This window comes from Rhopilema esculentum, unplaced genomic scaffold, assembly GCF_057945365.1.
Source record: "Rhopilema esculentum isolate cy_ngs unplaced genomic scaffold, ASM5794536v1 HiC_scaffold_27, whole genome shotgun sequence".
Lineage (NCBI taxonomy): Eukaryota > Metazoa > Cnidaria > Scyphozoa > Rhizostomeae > Rhizostomatidae > Rhopilema > Rhopilema esculentum.
In genome coordinates this window covers 228,855-243,674 of record NW_028300838.1, presented here as the reverse complement: position 1 = coordinate 243,674, position 14,820 = coordinate 228,855, and the positions used below count along the sequence as shown (strand labels likewise).

Here is a 14,820-nt window from a genome sequence, read left to right as displayed (position 1 = left end):
TAAATACATTTAACTGTAACGTGCTTGCAATATTGCTAGCAGTATCACTAGCTTTCTTTGCAATCATCTGTAACAATATTTTTTTAGCTGGATGGGTGTGAGTTGTACTATCGACTTATTAATGCAAGAGATGTAGAGTCACAAGAAGGCCTGGTACTAGCCTCGCAACAAACAAAAGCTTACAAGTACCCTCATTTGGTATGTATATCTTAAAATGGCACCCAGCAGTGGGAAAGTTTTTTTAAAGAAATTCACATTGTCCTTTATGAAGTTTGGCACTCCTCAGAGTACAATGATAATGACCAAAATGTGAACAGATTTTCCAATTCACTTTGGAATCCTTATGTCCATGGAGTTTAATTGGCCTGTACCAAAATACCAGTTCTATATGCACCTTTATGTGTTCCAGATTTCATTTTATTTAATACAATATAGATAGATGAAGCTTCAGTTTTTTTTAATTAAGGATCACAAAGTCGTTCCACTTTCGAATGTATCTCTTGAGCCCAGAAGACCCATCATCTCAAGAGCAGACAGTCCCCCGGTGCGAAAGAAAACCAAAGCGAAAAAGCCGAAGACTCCTGTCCAGTCTCCTGAACCTACCACTCCTCTGCCAGTTTCATCACCACCTATAAGAATTGCGTCATCAAGAAGAGACCCGACACCGAAACCTGCAATTCCGACCCCAGCTGCTCTGCCTGTACGAAACCCTACTCCCAAGCATCCGTCCCCCATATCAGAGCCATCTCCACAACAAGAAGTATCTGAGATTCCGAGGTAATTTTATATTCTGACGAAAAAATTGGGAATGCAATACAGCGTTGGACCGATTGAAAAATATTTCGAGAAATAATTGCCTTGTCACTTTCTTGGTCTAAATTTTCAGTATATTTTATACACAAGACTGAATTTTTCTCTTGAAAATATTTGGGAAGTTTAAAATTCAGTTTCCTCTTATGTCATTTGTCAAATGAATTGAGCTTCTTCGAAGAGAATGCCATTCTTTCCAGAGGTCAAACAGTTTCTAGGCCCAGTTGCAATCGCCACCATTGCTCCAAAAATGTCTCTTGTCTTTTTTCTTGCACTGCGAAAGTTTTGAACAAAATGATACAATATTTACAAGCATTCTAACTAACACGTTCTTTCCGCATTCACAAAATTAGTAAACTCTGCTCCAAAAGATCGTGATTTTGGATCTTGTAACTCAGTGGATTAACAGAGCGAAGAAGACTCGCCCGAAACAATCTGAACCCTCTTGCTGAAAAGTCTTACTGCAAAGTTTAGTTTTACTGTCAATTTGATTTGTGATGTCAAATATAGTGACAGAAGATATCTGCTTCGCTGTCTAAATTCAATTTTGATGAGCACTGTGTTTGAGAATCCTGTTTTTTTACGTCTTTTAATTGTCACTTCGTTAAAAAAGGTAGACCATTTTTCTCCGCGTAACAGATTAAAAAATTGGGGGGGGGGGGGGGCATATTTAGAAATGTTTCCAGGAATATGTTTGCAAAGCATTCTTTTTGAAAATGTATTTGATCTGTTTGGATTTTTTGAATGAATTATCTTGTTCGTGATGTTTTATCACTCTGCACTTTTTGTCACTTTTCCGAATGATGGCTATCACAATTGTGACTTATAGTAATTTCTAAATAATGCTTTGATCGTTAAACGAACTTTCTTTTTTGTTCCAGTTTGATTGAATATTCGTTTTGCATTAATTATCACTAAGCATTAATTAGTATCTTCTAAATAATGCTTTGATCGTTAAACGAACTTTCTATTTTGTTCCAGTTTGATTGAATATTCGTTTTGCATTAATTATCATTAAGCATTAATTAGTATCTTCTAAATAATGCTTTGATCGTTAAACGAACTTTCTATTTTGTTCCAGTTTGATTGAATATTCGTTTTGCATTAATTATCACTAAGCATTAATTAGTATCTTCTAAATAATGCTTTGATCGTTAAACGAACTTTCTATTTCGTTCCAGTTTCATTGAATATTCGTTTTGCATTAATTATCGTTAAGCATTAATTAGTATCTTCTAAATAATGCTTTGATCGTTAAACGAACTTTCTATTTTGTTCCTGTTTCATTGAATATTCGTTTTGCATTAATTATCATTACCAGATATAGCAATTAGGTTGCCCAACACATTCTGAGTTATTTATGTCCATAAGCTTTATTGCAGTTAAAATATGTCATTTTGTTTTGAAATGAATTTCAGTTCGAATTTTAACAAATTGAATGCCAAAAATACCCCAATTCCTGTACCAGTTTACCCTTAATCAGTAAACGTGTAATGCATTTCCTTTTTTTAGTGAGAATGAAGCCAATGACAAATATTTTCTTGGCTTTCAATTTGATAAACTGTATGATGTGCATGAAGCCACTGCTCGATTGCAAATCACCATATTTGGAGGAAATGGCAAGGTACCTCAACTTTGCTTTTAATCGGAACTTTTTACATGACGTTATTAATATTAATATATTTATAAATATTTGATATTTCTAAGACTTAAAAGCCTTAAAACAAGATTTTTGCGATCAGATAAACACAAGTGACTTATTTACCGCTTAACTGACATGGACTTTTAGTTTTTTTTATGCACAAATCGTAGTCAATTTTCTTATGTAACAGACTATGAACGAACTTAGCTTTGAACTGTCTCAATACTGTCGTCTTCTTGCCTAGCAATAGACCTTCCCCTTATTACGTCATGGCGCAATGCATGCTGGTACTTGTAGATAAACCCGCAAACATTTGTGTATGTTTTCTACGGCGATCAGACCAAGCTCTGTTATTACTCAACGCACTTTGCTCAAATTATCAAACAAATCATGGAAAATACGGCAGAATGTACCATCGCCGTAGTCTTAGAAAACATAATCAAATGTTCGCGGGTTTAACTACAAGTACCAGAATGCATTGCGCCATGACGTAATAAGGAGAAAGGTCTATTGGAAAAGTGTACGTTTATCAGCTAACATGAATTAGAAAATAATATCTGCTTAATGCATGTTATCTCTCTCTTCAAATTGAGTATACGCTTTAGATTACTCTGCGTTCCTTTTCTTTCGCTTGGCAATCACATAAAGGCAACAATCCCCTGTCACTTTCTCTTCTACATTCTAGGTTGCAAAGTCTGAAAGTGCCCCTGCTTCAAAACGTACACTTTACTGCCGAACTCCATTTTTGAAATCAGTATTGGCATTTGCCTTGCAAGAGGTATGTCTTGTTTAGATTTGAAATTGTAATAGAGCTGCTTAGTGTTTTGAAATGTTTATGAATCTGTATTCTATGAAATATCACCAAGAAGTGACAAATCATGTTGGTTTGTTACAAATTGGCCTAGAAATGGCCTCATAATGTCCTCCCTATCAAATCGCTGTAATTTGGTAGTGGTTCTGATTTATTAACTAGGCCAAAACAACAGTAATCCATTAGCAACACGGGGATTGATAACTTTGAACTGTTCCAACAGCAATACTGGGCCGGGATATATTGTATTCAAATCACAAACCCTGTTAGCTAGATATCATACATAACAGGGAGCTTTGAAGTAAACTTAGCAAGTCACCACTTGCCTCGGGTCAAGGCCAGCCCTTCTCACAAATATGGCATCGAGCTAATTCTGCATGATCCGACAACCCATGCATTTGTCAACTGCACCGGAAACTTAACCTAGTAAATAAGAGGACGTTTTTGTGCTTTATAACAGAAACGCCCTTCTGTTTCTTTGGGCCAATAAATAGGCCTGTTAGCAGAGAATCAGAAAAGTATCAGAAACGTCCTTTTTATTTGAAAAAATTGCCATCTAAATCACAATAGTTTTTTAAGTAAAGTACTTGACTAATTTCTAGGGAAGATGGTATAGTTCAATATTCGTCGCAAAACTAATATCTCTTCGATGCTTAGCATATTGCTAAAGTGTCATTTAGTGCATCAATGCTTCTAAGTGCTTATGCAGTTTACTCATACAATGACTTTTTAGGCTATTCCTGTTGCACTTACACTGAAAATGCTCAAAACATGCAACTAAGATTATATTTCATTCCGATATAAACCGAGTCATTGCAACAGTTTCTAGGCGATTGATTCTATCTCCTGATGTAAAGAACTGAATAAACTATACGCATTGCTGATAAATTTGTTTGATATTTTATTGTAATCGAACCCCTATCTCATTTAAACAAACAAAACTATTTCTTTAAATGCTTCTCTGTCTTGGAAAAATGGAAAAATTACAGCCTAAGGTGTTTAGAACCCCTCATTAAGATGTCAATGACAATGATGGATGTGCTACCGTGCATTGTATTGATGTCGTAAGCAGCCTGCAAATGATACTTCATAACTCTCTTCCCCATTTTTTCCCTTCACAAATCCTACACCTCTTCAGGTACAAGGCCTTTCTGCGAATTTGCGAGAATCCTTTTCTTACATTTCCACTTGGTTATGTATTCTCTGCTATTCTTTACTGTTCTTCCATTTTCATCTTGTTCTATGCTGGAGTTGTTCGATTCTACCTTTTCAAGGTGATATTCACCAATTTGTTGGCTACCGTCCTTGAACACGTATCGCCCTGGTCCAAGCATTTTGTCCTCAGCAAACTGGCCTTCATAGAAATTATCACCAAATATCAGTTTCCCGTCACCTGTGTAGGCAAACGCAAAATCTTATTTGGTATTACTCAATGGCGTTTTTTTTGGTATTACCTGATCACAAGTTATATACCAGGGGGAAAGATTAGGCACAATTCACATTTAATTCATTCACAACAAAGCATATAAATCTTGTATCTCGGGTCGGTTCTCAGCTCGACAGCCAAGGCAGTCTTTTCTGCTGCCTCTACAAGGCCAATATATCACCGTATTCTATCTAACCGTATATAAGCCATTTTACCTAACTTCAGCGTTATTACCCTCGCAAAAAACGTTTCGTATGGCCCCACTTGCAACAAATTTTCTTTTTTGTTTAATATTTTCTTGAAACTTTCCGAATTAACTGCACATTTTTATTGTATTTATTTCCTCAGATATCTAAACTAGGTTTTGTTTGTTTTTCTTTTGTTTATATGTTATAGATTCATTTCAATAAGATATTGTTGCAAGTGACGCCAAGATTACTAATACTTTATTCTTAGCTTCTCCTCAATCTCCAGTACTCATACAAACATTCTATTTTCTACCAGCATATACATACTATCATACTAAGGCTCTACTTTTTTCATGCCTCCGTCTAAGAATGCTAAGTCTCATATTAGATGATTTAATAGCAACGTCTTGCAGTTTACTTGCCGTGGGTGAATTCGAGGCTCCTTGGCAGAATGTTGAGCCTCGTTTGGTACTCACTTATATCAACCTTCATCTTATTTTATAAACACGCACATGCACAGAAACAATAAGTTAAGTTGTTAGCACAACTCAACCTACACATTTTTTCTTACCGTGCCGCTTTCCGTTTTTCCATAGCCCTTCATAAACCATCATATCCGCGGCGTATTTGTAAGTCCCTCGTCCGTGCCTTTGGTCATTCACCCATTCCCCTCCGTAAACGTCACCGTTGCCGTAAAAGTATACGCCAAATCCATGCCTTTTATCATCTTTCCAGTGTCCTTCATATTTTGACCCGTCCGGATACATAAAGGTTCCGCGTCCGTTTTTCCGATTGAACTGATACTCGCCAACATATACCGCCTTGTTCTGCGAGTTGAACACGTATTTTCCTTTTCCGTGACGCAAGCCGTGCTCATATGTTCCTTCGTATGTATCCCCGTTGGGTAATGTTGCCTTGCCTTTGCCGTGGCGTTCACCCTGCGTATTTCTGTCTCCTTCGTAGTTGTACGTCTTTACGTGCGGTCCTTCGCCTCCTTGAGCGGTTAGATCATCTGTATCTGAACTCTTATCCATGACATGAAATTTCAACGTAAATTAACTAAATTATGAAATGTTTTTCCTGCTTTATAACTGTTTTTGAATTTAAGCTGATAGCATCATATCGTTATCTGTATTTGCTCGGTTCAACAGCTTACGGAGCCTTGTAGTACAGTTAAAGGTACTTCAGTTTTGGAGTCTTATCTTGTTGTTGTCTTGAGTCTTGATTATTCTGTAAAATTGACAGGTATTAGCATCTGTGAAAGAACATCTGCATTAGTGTTACAAGGCAAAGTTGCCATGACAAAAACACAACGCTAGTTCTCCTAAAGAAAGCCCAAAACATGTGACAGTTTCGTTGAATACGAGGCGTGGTAGACTTAAATGTGTTGTTGCCATGGCAGACGTAAGCCAGGTACCAGAATGACATTAAATATGCATAAATAGAAACTTACAATTTGCTACCTATTCGCTTGAAAGAATCGTTTTGCATTCAAATTATCAACAGGCAGATCTTGGAGCTGACAAGAATTAAGCTGGAGCTTTGAATCTAAATAATTTGGAAGCCTTTTTTGCTTGTGTTAATGGAAAAGATAACAAACAAACAAATACGTCTTTTTCAGCTTTCCTGCTAAAAAGGATTTTTAGAACGTTCCTTCAGAATCTCTCTTGGCCTTACTAACATTTTCTTATAATATGACATATGCCTTTTCTATACACCTTTTCTAAAAATTTTAAGTCTGTTACTATTGGAAATGAAAAAGATTTTTAAGAAATACCGGACATTGCATTAACTCCACCCATGATGCATTGAGGGGATGTACTGACATCGTGTAAACTTATTGGCCAGGTCCAGGCTCTACTTACAGAAATTTTATCTCTATCAAAAATTCTAAGTGCAACAACTGCTTTTTACTTTCTTCTTCTCATCTTCTTTACAGTTGCCTTCCAACTTTTTCCTCTTTCCCGCTTCTTTCTTTTTTTTTCTTTATTCGTCTTTTCTTCCTTTCTCTTTTCTCTCTTTTCCCCTCTTCTTCCTCTTCCTACCCTCCTTCTTTCTTCTAATTCTCTTTCTTTTCCTCTTTCCTTCCTTCCCCTCTCCTTTCTTTTTCTCCCCCTTCCTTCCTCAATTTTTCTTTTCTACCCCTTTGCTATTTTCTTCCCTTTGTCTCCATCCTTCCTTTCTTTGCTCTGTCTTCTTCCCCATTCCCTTCCTCGCACATTTGTGTCTCGCGGGAAAGCCACATATGCTTTTGTGTGTCTCGCGGGAAAGCCACAAATCACCATTCTTATTTGTTAATTGATGTTGTTCAGCGTGTAGTACGTCGAATGAGATAAACACAAACTGTTATACTTAAAATGTGACCTTGTACATAGAAAAATCGGATATCGTAACGATGTTTCGAGCATAATTCTTTGACAGGTAAATAGAATAGATAAAACAACGGTTCCAAAGCCTCTTTAATGGCGTTTCGAGCAAAACTCTTCATTGGATAAAGAGTGTAGGAAGAGCAACGGTTTAAAAAGAGAGCAGAAGGGTGGATTCGAATGAGAGCATATATATAACGCAGAGAGAATAAGGCATAGATTGTAAGGACGAGATTGAAGAGATGGGGAGGGGGAAAGCAAATACATTAAATAGTATAAATTATAATGTATAGCTACATTATTAAAGATAGTTGTTACGTCCATTTGGAATGAGAGTATCAAGAATAGGGTTACAAAAGATAAGAAATTGTTTGTTAAGTCCGTTAGGAGTAAGAGTGTCAAGTTTAAGGATTCCAAGTTAGCAAGTAAACAGTATGTAAAACGCATTAGTGTTCTTGCCTAAAGTTCTTGTCTGTTAAATGTGAAGATTTGATATCCCTTTGCTGTCATTTGTGCATCCAGATGGTTTTTGTACGTTTCCCTTTAAATTTAATTACCTTTGCAGAGATGTCACAGCATTGGACAAGGTCAGCGTTTTAAACCTAATAAATTGAGTGGGTTCAACGGAATTAACCCGATTAAACCAGGTGCCCCTAATCGTACCGCTAGCATATTTTCGTCCAGAAATTTGTGTATCTTGATTGATTCTTCTATGAACCTTGATTTAATAAATTTACGGAAATAAAAATTATTAGAGATTCGATAAGGCCACCCCTAAATTTCTCTATCTCTTTCTTTCATATATATAAACAATTTAGTAAGCGGAAATTATTTATGGTAAATCAAAAGCCTCTTTATTGTTTACATTTTCTTCACTATTTGTTTCAGCTTTAGGTACTGTATAATCTAATTCTAAAAACGCAATTGGTCACTGCATTTGCGGTGCAGAAAAATGAGATGAATTAGTAAATGATCATGGACTGAAATTGTTTTTTATTGTAAATGCACTAAACATACAAGTATCGATAATTTTGAAAACAAAGTTTAGACTGCAGGTTTGATTGAATGGGCCACTTTATTTGTCAGCATTTTCATATGAACGGGATTTATAACGGATCGGATTTAAAACATCATCGCTATTGAAAGAGTTTTTCTTCCTATTTCCTTTCGTCTCTTTTGCTAGGAAGCTTCGGTTGATAGGGAATCTCAATCATCAGGGAATCTCGATCATCAGGGAATCTCAATCATCAGGGAATCTCGATCATCGGGGAATCTCCACATCAGAAAGTCTCGATCAGTAGCAATTTGTCATTTAAAGACCTGTAGTTTCGAAAGAAGCGCCTCCTCGACGAGCATCAGATAAAAACAAGTTTTTTGTGAAGAGCGTAGCACCTACTGTTTTGTGCTTACGAGAGGCGCACGTGCCCTTGGCAGACTTTCTAAGCGCAAAGATTTAGCTAGGATTCAATGCGTTTGAAGCACATCTCTTCTCTATGTCAGTACTCAAGGTTTAGTAGTTTACATCTCCAGCCTTCGGCATTTCAAGGACCACTTTTAGTTACTTATGCCTTTCAATACCAAAGATTAACACTATGCTACCAAGTCTATAAAATTGTGTCATGTCTGAAGGCGAATCAAATAACTACGAATTGCATAAGAATGACTCTAGATTTATATTGATGGCTCATCTTCTTCATTTTTGTTTCCTCCATAGCCACGAATTTTTTTATGACATTTCCATGTTATTATATATTCATCTGTATTGGCCGTTTTATTTTTTTGCTTATTTCTATTGTTTTTTTCATTTTTATTTTCTTGTTCTTCTTTATCACTCTTATATCTATGTTGCTCTGTATCCTCCGCCTCCTTGTCCCTCTCTTCACTCTCGTCCCGTTCATAGGCGTTCCTATTCTCCTTTCCCCGGCTCATATCCTCTGGACCAGCCTCTTCTGAGTGACGTTCAGACTCGGTTTCGCTCTCATAATCCGCGCTATATTCTGCCTCGACATCTTCGCTTTTCTTCATATTCACTTCGTCACCTTTGCCATCCAAACCTTCATCAACGTCAGACTTCTGCTGTTCATCTTCCTCCTCTGCATTCTTTTCTATTTCTTTTGGGTCAAGAATCTTTTTCTTTTTCACATATTCACCGATTTGTTTACTATTATCCTCAAAAGTGTAAGTTCCTGGTCCAATCATTTCATCCTCTACAAACCGACCTTCGTACGTGATTCCATCAAATACCAGTTTCCCTTCACCTGCAAATTGGAAGAAATTTTTGTTAAGTTCTTCTTCCAGTAAATGCCATTCTATCTACGCGAATTTTCCCAAAACGTCCTTCAGTAGAGGATATATATTCATTTTTTGAAGAATGTTATCGAAGTTGCAGCTTCAAAATCTTTCTGCGTCTATCTATGTACCTTTCAAAATTCTTTCGGCCTATTTTTTGTCATATTTAGAAAACCTTTGAGGACATTTTCTGCTGGGGACATTTACTAATGACTTTGATAGCCCTTTAATGACCATCAATAGGCATTGAACAATGTTTTTACCCGTTTCTAAATTATAAACAAAAAACTGCCATTTCACCCTTAACTTTTATATTGATGACATATTTACAAAAGTACTGGTACTGCCTGGATATCTCCCAAATAAACTTGCTGATATGCATTTCGACATTTTTTTGAAAAGATAATTAACTTCCAAACAAGCACAGTGAAACCTCATATTTTGCCCAGGACACCTGTTGGACCAGATTTCCTGCCCGGTGAACAGAGGTCTCTGTTTCCTTGTGTCTATTGGTCTGGCGATTAGACCTTGAGAAAAATCAGACCATTTTATCTTTTGTCTGCAATATGATTGGCTATTTTAGCATTTGTTTCACTGTAGTCGTAAAATGTAATAATTATAATTACCGTGACGCTTTCCTTTTTCCCAGAACCCTTCGTATGACATCATATTTGCTGCATATCTGTACTTCCCCTTTCCATGCCTTTGGTCGTTGTTCCACTCTCCCCCATACACGTCCCCGTTCTTATAATAATACACTCCAAAGCCGTGTTTCATGTCGTTCTTCCAGTTCCCCTCGTATCTTGACCCATCAGCATAATAAAAGGTCCCCTTACCATCTTTTCTGTTAAACAAATATTCCCCTGTGTACATCGCTTTGTCTTGCGACGTGTACACATACTTCCCCTTGCCATGCCGTAATCCATGCTCGTAACTTCCTTCGTAAACATCACCATTCGAAAGGCAGGCCTTACCTCTCCCATGTCGCTCCTTGTTATCGTTTCTTTCGCCAGTATATTGATAAATACTGACACTTTTTCGCCGCTTATGAGCTTCTTCGAAATCGCTTATTGCAACGTCCCTTCCAGAATCGCTGTCAGAGCTCATCTCTAGCAACACAACAACCCAGTATTTTTTATAGCAGCAAATGTGTGTTTCCAATCAAAACTCTTCGACACACTTTTGCCGAACTTCGAAATATTCTTCACCTGAACATTTGTTTATGCAGTCGCTGGGTAGCTATCTCGAGCTTTGCAAGCCGCCAACCTGTATGCTGTATGCCGACACCTGCTCTCATCCTTCTGACTAATTTTGCAATCCTACCAACAAGTGCAGGTCATGACCTGCTAGGCCCTCCCGGCCAACTCTTTTTCGCTACTTATTTGATGACGTAATTCTACATATTCAGATGAGAAGCACCCTAGCGATGTAGCATCTTGATACAGTAGGCGCAACCAAATTTATGTTAAATTTCAAATGCCATCGTTCTTCAAAATGAAGATGCTTCATATAGAAATCTCCATATATGTTGTTTCGTTTTTGTTGGGTCAATACTAAAATCTTAGTGCAAAAATGTAAGCCTGTTTCCAATCTCTTTTCCGGCTTCCTTAAATTTGCTCCGGACACCTGGTAGCAGAATTTGTTCTTTTAAAGAAAGATGTTCTTTATACCTAACTAATACAGTAATGATATTGCGATATGAGCTTAAGTTTTATTTTTATTTATTATTTCAAACCTTCCCTCACCAATTACCGCCACCGTTTAATTAGAAAAACCCTTCCGATAATTTCAAGATCATGAGGTCTTTCCTGAAACTTCTCTTCTACAAAATAGCGTTAACTTCAATCATTTACTAACTTAATTAAAGTTAATAACGGCTATATGTGATCTTCATATCAGTATTTAATTTTTTAGATTTGAGTCTTTTTACCTTTTTATCTAAATTTGATAATAAAGTTTGCTTTTTATCATAATTCAAAGCTCGATAAGAGCAATTTTAATCCTAGATTCAGATATAAACTTTATTTCAATTTTCCACCGCCTAAATCTTCAGTTACTTACAGCATCTAATTGCTAGGTAATTCCAACTTTTTCAGAATTCTCTAATACCATTTTATTTCAATAGACCCATTTGTAACTTTTTTAAAATAATATTCTGAATGTTAGCTGCTAATTTTCTCTTCGCCCATTTATTTTTGTGTATAATTTGTAAAGATTGCACTTATATGTTTATTCACTAGACAACCTTTTATTGCTTCGTTTATAGCTTTAAAGAGTCCAGCAATATTGTCAAGCCCACTTATTAGATATTTACGATTAGTAGCTTTCTGATTATTTTCATAACCAGCTGAGTTTTCTGCTATTGTAGTCTCAGATTCTCGATGTTTTAGGATCTTCAATGCAATCTAATATATTTTCGACACATTGTTTCCATATTGTTTCGACAAATCATCCTTTTTTTCGTTTCTTGAATCAACTTCTTTTTAACTGCCTGTGATAAAGCTTCCATATCTCAGACTTGCTCTATTCGATTCAAATCACTGTTTAGTTGTAATTTCGATTGAAGCTATTTGGTTTAAAAAGAAGATCGACAACAAACCTTTCTCTGAAGATCATTCACGTGTCTGTTTCCATTGATTGGTTTATCTTCCAGTCTACTTAAAACACTGTTGTTATGCTGAGCTTTAGCTGCTGCCGTTCAGTGATGACCCATACTAAGCAGCTAAATGTCTCTTGTCTCATACCCTAGATCGACAAGCTACCACTTTTCACAATTTGTGTTTCACCTCGCGATCAGCCTTTGTACACGCTGATTGTTTTGGAAAGAAACGATTTTCTTTTGGAATTGTGGATTGTTATGAGCTAGTACCTGTAGCTGCTCATTCTCGTAAATTATAAATGAATTCAGAATAAGAAATTTCATTCGAAGCTGTTGTCTGATTCTTGCTGAATATTTAATCAGCCAAAGACCGATACTCGTTTCTTGCCTATCCATTTACGTAATGTCTTGATTCTCTTCTATTTATGAACAGCCAGTCATTGTTCAAATCATCCAAGCCTGCTAATATGAATATCTTCAGAAGTATATCCATATATTTATGGGTATCTTTACATGATATCTATACATGATATTGTATAAGTCGTGTAGTTAAAAACCACTACAAATGCAAGCAAATCACTTAATATTAAACCTAATGATTACTATTTTTTCTTCCACGAAGTGGTATCATGACTTTTTGTCCGGAGAGGAGTGGCTGTAGTCAGAATACTATGCAGAATCGCTCGTTATTTCACGCCACCACGAGAATTTTAGCCGTTCAATGTCGTCTTTGCAGTAGAAGATTTAAACGTGCCTTTTATAAAAATGTTATTTTCTGATCAATATTTCTATTCATGACTAGACTATCAGAGTATTTTAGGGTAATTGACATCCACGAACCCAGACCATATCTCTTTGGGGGTTGAATTAAATGCAGCCAAATGTTGGCTTGGTCAACTTGGCCTCTTTGGCACAAACTGAGGCCAATTATGATGATTAGTTTTTAATTTGGAGACACTCTGATCAAGGCCACGCCGAATATCATATTTGAAAAAGTAAGTTAACAGTTCATATAGACTTATATCAAAAGAAGCAGCAGAAGAAAATGCCTTGCGGTATAATACAGTTTGACAAGCTGCACTGCAAACTGTTTTTATTAACAAAACAATCTAATTTGATACAATACTACTTTTTATCGTAGTATTTTTTGCGTAGTCAGCACTGTATCGGTTCATAGGTTGTTTTCCATTGCCTGTAGTTACTCTTTTACCTCAAGTACCTGTTACTTTCTGTGCAGAATGCGAATAAGTGAGTTTGTTAGTTGGCATTGTGTAAGAAGGACTTCCTCCTTCTTTACATCATAGCTTTAGCCCTTATTAAGGTCATGTGACTTTCTCTCACCAACCTCATATATGAAGTTTCTTTAGAGTTGGCTATCAAACTGGTTACTTGCAGATGTTTCAAGACTTCAAATAAAATCATCTTTTCTTACCACAGAGCTTTTGAAAAACCCACAAGTTAGATTTCTTTTTCAAAGTTGGATTAATAAAGATTAAGAAGGTTAATTCTACAAATTAAGACTCTTTTTAATTTAAAATGAGGTGCTAATTATTAATTTTCTTATCAACCAAGAAAGTGGTAAAAATTTTAGTTCCATGGCCTAAATAGTCTGCCGTATGCATAAGGTGATATCAATACTTGGATCCTAGTGAGAAGTAATTTGGGCGATACATGGCGGTAACTGCAGGTCAGATGTAGGTAGGGGTCATACATAAATGACGTCACCTAAGATTTGAAGATTTCATCCCTCCTCTCCCCTGTCACCAGTGTGTCACCCGCTTTCTGACCCCCTTTGTATTATATTGCCAGTGACGTCACTTCTCGTGAACTGCAGTTACCCCCCCCCCCCCACTTGCTAAATATTCATTTAAAAAGAGAGCAAAACAAAAAGCATATTCATCACAAAAAATCGCGGGAATTCAATTTTGCAAAAATTGTTTTTTTAAAAAGTTGCGAACATTATATGTTGCGATAAATGAACATTTTTTACAAAAATTTTAGCATTCTTGGTTTGCTCGGCGAAGTTTCCCGAAACGACCGGACTTTCTGTCAAAAACTCAGAATGTAGAAATTAGCACACCTGTTTCGCTAAATATCTACTTTATATTTAATAAAATAAAAGTTCTACGTATCAAAGTCGGGTGTGATTTAGACAGTTGTAGATAGGGGCATAGCCAGCAGGGGGTGTTAGGAAGTGTGACACCCCCAAATAATCGATGAGTAGGTAGGTAAATCTTAAGATGGTCTACAAAATCTTTACTTGTCAGTAAAATCGTCTATCGGTAGGTAAAAAAGCACATTTTTTGTCTTCAATGCTACCACAATGACTGTAGAACGTTTCGATTTTTTAATAGATTACAATTTTCACATTAAAACAAGGAGTATGTATGGACAATAAAAAGTTATGATAGGATCATGGGGGTAGTCGTCGTGAGGTATCGTAAAGCAGTTCTGATGAAGATTTCGAAGAGAGTTTTTTCTGTACCTTTATATTCTGCTGGAGATAAACCTGTTGCTACTAACCCTTCCTTTATGCAAATAGCAACTTGAGTCTGAGTCCTTATATATATATAGCCCAATGCAATTTTCCTTAGAAGAGATGATCCCACTTTCACCAAGGTGACATCACCAATTCCCTACCAGGCAGATTATTGATTACTCTTTCATAACTGCAGTAAATCTGCATAGA

At 36.4% G+C, this 14,820-nt stretch overlaps 3 protein-coding genes across 4 annotated transcripts in view; 1 reads left to right on the top strand and 2 right to left on the bottom strand.

Annotated features, from left to right (window-relative positions):
• LOC148957431 (uncharacterized) overlaps window positions 1-14,820 on the top strand; it is an 84,711-nt gene that overhangs the window by 28,932 nt on the left and 40,959 nt on the right. For both annotated transcript variants that reach the window (XM_089115350.1, XM_089115349.1), the window contains exons 14-17: window positions 88-198; window positions 467-777; window positions 2,323-2,434; window positions 3,138-3,230. In XM_089115350.1, coding sequence (XP_088971476.1) covers window positions 88-198; window positions 467-777; window positions 2,323-2,434; window positions 3,138-3,230 — 627 coding nt within the window. The remainder of the gene's footprint in view (window positions 1-87; window positions 199-466; window positions 778-2,322; window positions 2,435-3,137; window positions 3,231-14,820) is intronic.
• On the bottom strand, window positions 4,098-12,342 carry LOC148957432 (uncharacterized). The gene is made up of 3 exons (XM_089115356.1): window positions 12,132-12,342; window positions 5,449-6,107; window positions 4,098-4,656 (listed from the first exon to the last, which is right to left on the bottom strand). The coding sequence occupies exons 2-3, from the start codon at window positions 5,909-5,911 to the stop codon at window positions 4,388-4,390; spliced, it is 732 nt and encodes a 243-aa protein (XP_088971482.1). The 5' UTR covers window positions 5,912-6,107; window positions 12,132-12,342; the 3' UTR covers window positions 4,098-4,387.
• On the bottom strand, window positions 8,206-12,103 carry LOC135695139 (uncharacterized). Its single transcript, XM_065214122.2, has 2 exons — window positions 10,159-12,103; window positions 8,206-9,501 (listed from the first exon to the last, which is right to left on the bottom strand). Exons 1-2 carry the CDS (start codon window positions 10,637-10,639, stop codon window positions 8,915-8,917), a joined length of 1,068 nt encoding a protein of 355 aa, XP_065070194.2. The 5' UTR covers window positions 10,640-12,103; the 3' UTR covers window positions 8,206-8,914.

Coding starts and splice junctions, on each gene's coding strand:
- LOC148957432 (XM_089115356.1), bottom strand. CDS start 5,911: ATGGATAAGAGTTCAGATACAGATGATCTAACCGCTCAAGGAGGCGAA. Junction 4,657..5,448: donor GAAAAACGGAAAGCGGCACG/GTAAGAAAAAAT, acceptor TTGCCTACACAG/GTGACGGGAAACTGATATTT.
- LOC135695139 (XM_065214122.2), bottom strand. CDS start 10,639: ATGAGCTCTGACAGCGATTCTGGAAGGGACGTTGCAATAAGCGATTTC. Junction 9,502..10,158: donor GGAAAAAGGAAAGCGTCACG/GTAATTATAATT, acceptor TCCAATTTGCAG/GTGAAGGGAAACTGGTATTT.